Genomic DNA, 8884 nt, shown 5'->3' with positions numbered 1-8884 from the left:
AGTAGTGTCAATTGTATCGTATGTTGGCTGTGTTCCTGGTTTTCGTTTTTCTTTACGTCAATTGTATCGTATGTTGGCTGTGTTCCTGGTTTTCGTTTTTTTTTTACTTCCAGAGTAGTGTCAATTGTATCGTATGTTAGCTGTGTTCCTGGTTTTCTGTTTTTTACTTCAAGAGTAGTGTCATTGTATCGTATGTTGCTGTGTTCCTGGTTTCGTTTTCTTTACGTCAATTGTATCGTATGTTGGCTGTGTTCTTGGTTTCTGTTTTTTACTTCAAGAGTAGTGTCAATTGTATCGTATGTTAGCTGTGTTCCTGGTTTTCGGGGTTTTACTTCAAGAGTAGTGTCAATTGTATCGTATGTTAGCTGTATTCCTGGTTTTCGGTTTTTTACTTCAACAGTAGTGTCAATTATATCCATGGTTTTGGCTTTATATTGAAGATCATGTTAAGTATGTTCGTGTTTTTTGCTGTTCTTTTTTTAATAGGTTACCGAATATTTTAATGTTGCTTTTTGTTTCATTCACACACAAGTAGGCCCGGCATGGCCAGGTGGTTAGGGCGCTTGACTCGCAATCTGAGAGTCGCTGGTTCGAATCCCCGTCCAACCAAACATGCTCGTCCCTTCAGCCGTGAGGGCCTTATAATGTGACAGTCAATCCCACTATTCGTTGGTAAAAGAGTAGCCCAAGATTTGGCGGTGGGTGGTGATGACTAAGCTGCCTTCCCTCTAGTCTTTCACTGCTAAATTAGGGACAGCTAGCGCAGATAGCCCTCGTGTAGCTTTTCGCGAAATTCAAAAACGAACAAACCAATCACAAGTAAAGTCACTCCAGAAGGTGGATTATAAGACTCGAGTTTAACTCGTCAGAGAGCTGGAACGCCACGTGATAAACTCGACCTAAAGAGCTTAATTCTTCACGAGAACTATTTAAAACAGCCACACCTTAGTCTATTAACTGTAGTTAAATAATGGCAAACTTGATAATTATAGGAAATGCAACATTTTGTAATACTTAGAAACTTATTTATTATCGGCTATAATATATGACGTCACAATGTTTCACCAGCTTAACCTCGTTTAATCCTCTAACTATTAACTATAACGAGTGAACACGAAAAGCTAGCGGATTGATACACCGATATCTGATTGGTTGAGCTTAACAAGACCAGCAAAACGATGATGAAATGGTGAATCAGTTAATGCTGTTTTAATCGTGAGATCAACTGGAAATCAAACACATTAATATACGAAACTAAAAATGATATCAAAAGAAAAATTGTGGAAAGTCCTTAATCTAAAGATTACCGACCTTCAAATATCACTGAAGGTCAGTTTTAGCTGAGGGAGAGGTCTATTAAGAACCTGGCCCTCCCAGGTCGTCGAAGACCTAAATTCCGATGATTGATCCAGAGAGCTGAATTTTCTTTGACGTACGTGATATTTTTCACTTTTTTACTAGGATATTTTGTTCATACTAAAAATGACTAAACCATACTAGGACCCTATTAATGCCCGTACTAATAAGACCCTTGTAATACTACTCGTTTCTCAAGATGTACTTGTTCGTTAGGATAAAACTTTTTTTCTTTATACCGCCAGGCGGATGTTTCCTCCCTTCAAAGTGAGGATCTCGGGACTGGACAAGAAGGCCAAGTATATTATGTTAATGGACATCGTTGCCGCTGACGATTGTAGATACAAATTTCATAATCGACGCTGGGTAGTGGCCGGAAAAGCTGACCCCGAGATGCCCAAAAGGATGTACATCCATCCAGACTCTCCCAGTACTGGAGAACAGTGGATGCAGAAGGTGGTGTCCTTCCACAAGCTGAAGCTGACCAACAACATCTCGGACAAGCATGGATACGTAAGTAACCTTTTAAACCCAGATACGATAAATAGTTATCGAAGAAAAATAGTTGCTACCATGTAAACAATGCATACACCTCACTAATTCTACCATGTAAACAATGCATACACCTCACTAATTCTACCATGTAAACAATGCATAAACCTCACTAATTCTACCATGTAAACAATGCATACACCTCACTAATTCTACCATGTAAACAATGCATACACCTCACTAATTCTACCATGTAAACAATGCATAAACCTCACTAATTCTACCATGTAAACAATGCATAAACCTCACTAATTCTACCATGTAAACAATGCGTACTTACCATACACCTCACTAATTCTACCATGTAAACAATTCGTACTTACCATACACCTCACTAATTCTACCATGTAAACAATGCGTACTTACCATACTCCTCACTAATTCTACCATGTAAACAATGCGTAAGTACGCATTGTTTACATGGTAGAATTAGTGAGGTGTATGGTAAGTACGCATTGTTTACATGGTAGAATTAGTGAGGTGTACCATACACCTCACTAATTCTAATCGAACGTTTACATAGCCGGTTATATTGTTCTTAGACGACTCCCTAACGCGACTGTCACATTCTACATAGCGTAATGATTCTTCTTCTTACTCGGGTCTGTCTGCGTGACCAGTATTGTCATGCTAGGATTCTCAGTTGTCTACTTATCGGCGGGGGGCGTATGAGAATAATACGACAGCAAAACGTTTGAACGACTTTTTTTTTTCATATTCACCAACCTAGCTATCCAGCTGTTTGTCTGTCTATCTGTCTGTGTGTTTGATCGTTTGGACTCTTTTCCATCCATCTTACGATCGATGTATTTCAAGTCAGCCTCCCCCCCCCCCAGTATCACGGCGGCATGTCTGCGGACTTACAAAGCTAGAATCCTGGTTTTGATACCCGTGGTGGGCAGAGCACAGATAGCCCATTGTATAGTTTTGTGCTTAACTAGAAACAAACAATACTTTTAAAAAAATGTTTTTGTTTACTTTTGCGATACGTTTTTATTTTACGTGCGAAACACATATTCACCGAGTGTGTGTGTGTGTATATGTACTCGCTAGATAAACAAGTGTTTTAATTAAACTGTATCACATGTACATAAAGGATTTGATACTCAGCTCTGCCGTACTTGGTTGTTCTAAAGTCAAATACGTACACCTGTACATGATAACGCGTGATCATAGTCTGTAGTGGAGATGTAGCTACAAGTATGTAAAATACAGAGTGGGCAAAAGTGACGATAGGGTTGTTTGTTTGATTTATAACAATTTAATTTCTAACGTTTTATTTTGAATCCAAGAGTAATCAAATCAGATTCACCTGTCTCGGTTCTCACTCCACCATGTATGATATATATATATATAATTTTTTTCCTACTAACATTTAACCAGTACACACTTTTCCAAAAAATAAAAATAAAAAATCCCGTCACCGAACATGCTCGCGCTTTCAGCCGTGGGGGGGGGGGATGTTGTAATGTCACGTTTAATCCCACTATTCCTTGATAAAAAAAGGTAGCCCAAGAGTTGGCGGTGGGTGGTGTTGACTAGCTGCCTTCCTTCTAGACTATATCACTGCTAAATTAGGGACGGCTAGCGCAGATAGCCCTCGTGTAGCTTTTGCGCGAAATTCAAAACAAAACAAAAAACAACGAAATATATATATATATTTATATTTCCAAAGAGAATTTATAACAGTTATTTATATATATGTCTTTGTCGATATAACTGAGCAGGAATTTGAACTTGTGTTTTCTTTCTAGGCCCAATCCGAAACACAATCAGATTACCATCGCTTAAAATGTCTTTAAAATTGAAAGTAAAATTAATTTAAGAAATCAAAACGTCCCCTGGTGGGACAGCGGTAAGTTTATAGATTTACAGCGCTAAAATCCGGGATTGATTCCCCACGGTGGACACAAAACGTCCCCTGGTGGAACAGCAGTAAGTCTACAGACTTACTACGATAAAATCCGGGGTTCGATTCCCCGCGGTGGAGACAGCAGATAGTCCAATGTGGCTTTGCTGTAGAAAAAAAACAAACAAAAAACTAAAATAATATTGAATTTCAAGACGCTTCCATACATTGATAGTGTTTTATAAACAGTTAGCAACAGGTTGGAGTTTATCGTTTTCTCTCCTTCTAGATCAGCGTAGTGGGAATTTTGTAACTCTGTACTACGCTAAAGCGTACTGGGGATTTATTTATGAAACAGTGTTTACTTAACGCTGTCAGAAACGTGAATTTTATGTTCGAGTCAACATACTGCGTGCATCCAATTACGCGAACTGAACTGTTAACATGAGACTCAACGGGACCTCTGTGATCAAAGTAAAGAAACATAATGATAACAAGTTAGGCTTGATTTATTTACTATGCTACCACGCTATTGGTCTAAAAACGTGTTCAACTGCTCAAGCTGACCAATGGCATGGACCCGCTTACACCTGCAGTTCATGCCTTTAAGGGTTTGTTAAGTTTTTAAGCTTGTATCTCATTTGACAGTTTGAATAGGCGAGAAATATCTTCGTTTTCGTTTATGTGAACAGCAGAAATCTGAGTTTTTATTCGTTGTTTTCCATAACAGTCATTTTGAGTGGGTAACTTATCATGCTACATTTGATGCTCTATCAAATTGCATTTAATTTTTTTAATGAAAGCGTTGTGTTATATAATTCAAGCAGCCAAACGGCTGAGTTCGTAAGTTTGTACCGTTTCTATGGCAATGTGTCTAGAAGGGTTTTCGGTGTATTGTTCTTATCATAATAATCACAAACAACAAGGAGCTTTCCGTATTTCTCGGGAGTGAATATTTTAGTATTTATTCACTCGTGGCAATTTATCAACAAACCATATGCGAAGTCAGTGTGAAGTGTGGACCTAGAAAGGGTACTAACAACAGAGTATATGTGAAATGTGCACTTAGAAACGTTACTATCAACAGGCTATGTGTGAAATGTGCACTTAGAAACGTTATTATCAACAGGCTATGTGTAAATTGTGCACTTAGAAACGTTAGCTATCAACATACCATATGTGAAGTGTGGACCTAGAAACGTTACTATCAACAGACCATATGTGAAGTCAGTGTAAAGTGTGCACTTGGAAATGTTACTATCAACAGGCCATGTTTGAGGTGTGGACCTAGAAACGTTACTATCAACAGACCATGTGTGAAGTCAGTGTAAAGTGTGCACTTGGAAACGTTAGCTGTCAACATACCATATATATGAAGTGTGGACCTAGAAACGTTACCATCAACAGACTATGTGTGAAGTGTGCACTTAGAAACGTCACTATCAACAGACCATCTGTGAGGCCAGTGTAAAGTGTGCACTTAGAAACGTTAGCTATCAACACACCATATATATGAAGTGTGGACCTAGAAACGTTACCATCAACAGACTATGTGTGAAGTCAGTGTAGACTTAGAAACGGTACTCATTTTTGGTGATGTCCAGTCCTCAATAATTTCATTGGTTGTTAAATTTTATGCGAAGCTATTCGAGGGCAATCTGCGCTAGCTGTCCCTAATTATGAAGTGAAAGGTTAGAGACAAGGCAACTAGTCAACACCGACTACCGCCAACTCTTGGGCTACTCTTTAACAAAGAATGGTAGGATTGACCGTCGTATGAGACCCCCCCACACACACGGCTGAAAAGACGAGCATGTTTGGTGGGACAGGGATTCGATCCCGCGACCGGTAGTTTGCTAGTCGAGTGTCCTAAACCACCAGGTCATGCGAGGTCAGTTTCTAAGAGACGGGAAATCTTAGACCCCACTAGGTAATAAATACTACGTGACAAATGGTAGAATGTGATACTAAAATAAACAATGATGGTAAATAACGTAAAATAAATAATCAAGTTATTTTTTTTTTTTTTTACTGAGCTACACATGACTGTGTACAAGCTGTCAGGGTTGCAAAAGAATTGAGGAAGATCACGTGCTCAACATTGGAAAAGAAATAATGTCCCACAATTCTAAAAACGAAATGAATGGGCACGAAATATAGATTATATTACCAGTAAATTTATCGATTATTACATTCCATTATACTGTATAATCACATGTTTTCCAAATAGTCCCACTAATATCCAATATACACTTAAAACAACAGTCACCACAGATTTCTGGGATGTATAGATAATTAGTTGAAAATAAAAATGGTCTTCACCTGCGTTTATCAACTCTTTGTCTTTGAAAGGTGTTAAATGCTTTAAAGTAATCGGGTTTGGGTTTACATTATTAAATGTGTGAGGTTAACCAGCTTTTAGGTTTTCGTTACTAAATGTGGCAGGTTAATCGGGTTTTGGGTTTTCGTTGCTAAATATGTCAGGTTAACCAGGTTTTGGGTTTTCATTACTAAATGTGGCAGGTTAATCGGGTTTTGGGTTTTCGTTGCTAAATATGTCAGGTTAACCAGGTTTTTGGTTTTCATTACTAAATATGTCAGGTTAACCAGGTTTCGGGTTTTCATTATTAAACATGTCAGGTTAACCAGGTTTCATGTTTTCATTGCTAAGTATGTCAGGTTAACCGGGGTTTGGGTTTTAATACTAAATATGTTAGGTTAACCAGGTTTTGAGTTTTCATTACTAAATATGTCAGGTTAACCAGGTTTTGAGTTTTCATTACTAAATATGTCAGGTTAACCAGGTTTTGGGTTTTCATTACTAAATATGTCAGGTTAACCAGGTTTCAGGTTTTCATTACTAAATATGTCAGGTTAACCGAGTTTCGAGTTTTTATTACTAAAGGTATCATTTTAACCGGGTTTCAAATGTTTATCGTTAAATGTATAAGTTTAACCGGGTTTCGGGTTTTTAGTACTAAAAGCGTCAGATTGACTGAGTTTTCATCGCTTAGAACGAGACTAACCCTCAGCTGCAAAAGGGAATTAACGTCATCGTCATCGTACACCTGGTGAACGTTCCTTCTTGTGACAGTAAACTGGTTGCTATTACCTGTAGAAATACGTGTACGTACATGTGAAAATTTTAATTAAAATCATAGGAACACGTACACGTTATTCCATAAGTATGCGGGCAAAAAAAAACAAAAAAAACACAAACTCTAAACACGTGTACAGTAAAACTGTCGTTGAAGCTGCAGAAATAATATGGTGTGGAGATTATACCGCGTTTTAATTTAGAACCACGTGTTGAAACTTTCCAGGTGTGTTTCTGCATTTCGAAGCGACATTCTGTTGTTGGCTGAAGAAAGCTGGCACTCACTAATTTTAGAGTCACTCAAGATACGAAGCATGCGTGGTCTCTCAGTTTTCATCCATGAACTCCCCCCCTCTTCCTCCCAACAACTATATCTAAAGTTAACCAAACTTGGTTCATATTTTGTGCCCCTCCCCCCAGTGGCACAGTGGTATGTCTGCGGACTTACAACGCTAAAAATCGGGTTTCGATACTCGTGGTGGGCAGAGTACAGCTAGCCCATCGTGTAGCTTTGTGCATAATTACAATAAAACAAAAAATATTTTGTACTACAAATGCCATTTTGATGTACTACAGGGTGTCCGAAAAGTTTGCGGTGATTCGCAGCTTTCCTTAATTTCACATACGTGACTGATTACGGCGCTGTCAAGGCACGAGAAGGTCGAGTTAATCCTGCTGTTAAACCAAACTTGTTTCGAATCACGAGGACAGTATATGGAACACATTCTGTGAAATTCGTTGAAGTACCTATGGTCCCAGACGTTTCGGACACCCTGCTCGACTAGAACTAATTTCACTGTAGCCCCTTACCCCCCCCCCCCCCCACCACACACACACTAAGATTTCTCGATAAGTTTAGTTGTAGGGTGTAGCACAGCACAAATTCTGGTATTTGGAGAAGCACAAAATCAAAAATAAATGTATATGGAGTGTTCACTGAACATTCACTTGAAAAATTGGTGCTTTCTGATTATCGTTTACAATTTCTGCTGAAGCGACATCTGGTGGCTCGCTTAGGCAGCTCCAAAACTCATAATCGATCCACCGGAAACAGTGCTGTTTCAGATGGGACCGGTTCCACGCCAGGGTAGTGAGTATCCAGTATCCAGTGGTTCGTTTTGATGAACGTAATGAACTTGCCGGCTTTTCGCAGTAATATAGTTCAGCGTAGAAAATATCGCATAAAACAGTAATCTTACGCGAATTGGTTTTGGGTTTCAAAAACTGACTGATATAAGCGCCATACAACGGTAACATTAATCTTTATATGTCTGTGTAAAACAACTTACCCCCCTCCCCAAAAAACAAAACAAAACAAAAAACTGCACGTTCACAATTTTTTACTCAATATTTGACATTTCCCTCTTTAGTTGTTTCTTAAAATGCAAGTACTCTTTTTCTCAACTGCTCGATATATATATTCGGTCCGCGTTCACTAAAGCTTGCATTATTAAAAAAAGTAGGTCCGACCTTTTTACTTTGGAATTGTCTGTTAATACACTTTTATCACCTTCATAAAATGTACATAAATAAAGTGAAAATCTGAAAGAAAACAAAAACAGGTTATTACCTATTTCTCTTATCGTCCCCAAACGTCCCCAGTTATTACCTATTTCTCTTATCGTCCCCAAACGTCTCCAGTTATTACCTATTTCTCTTATCGTCCCCAAACGTCTCCAGTTATTACCTATTTCTTTTATCGTCCCCAAACGTCACCAGTTATTACCTATTTCTCTTATCGTGCCCAAACGTCTCCAGTTAACAGTCAAATGTTATTTTTTCAACGAAGAATACTTTATAAATTTGGTATTATTAAGGAGCCTCTTTGTTTTTGACTAATGCGCTCTTAGCAGTTAGTCTGCAGGCTTATGACGCTGAAAATCGGGTTTCGATGCCCGTGGTGAGAAGAGCACGGGTGGCCAATTGTATAACCTTTCGTTTAACAACAACCAAACTGGCTATATAGACTTTCGTTTAACAACAACCAAACTGGCTATATAGACTTTCGTTTAACAACAACCAAACTGGCT

The 8884-nt window shown here is 38.5% G+C and overlaps 1 protein-coding gene across 1 annotated transcript in view; it reads left to right on the top strand.

Annotated features, from left to right (window-relative positions):
* The first annotated feature begins 1599 nt into the window (after positions 1-1599).
* Positions 1600-8884, top strand: part of LOC106474225 (T-box transcription factor TBX2-like) — a 14065-nt gene continuing 6780 nt past the window's right edge. Inside the window, exon 1 of the mRNA XM_013934918.2 lies at positions 1600-1869. Within this exon, the coding sequence (XP_013790372.1) occupies positions 1606-1869 (264 nt within the window). The 5' untranslated portion in view covers positions 1600-1605. The remainder of the gene's footprint in view (positions 1870-8884) is intronic.

This window comes from Limulus polyphemus, unplaced genomic scaffold (assembly GCF_000517525.1).
Source record: "Limulus polyphemus unplaced genomic scaffold, Limulus_polyphemus-2.1.2 Scaffold6969, whole genome shotgun sequence".
NCBI classification, from domain to species: Eukaryota; Metazoa; Arthropoda; class Merostomata; order Xiphosura; family Limulidae; genus Limulus; species Limulus polyphemus.
This window is presented reverse-complemented; position numbering and strand designations above follow the sequence as displayed.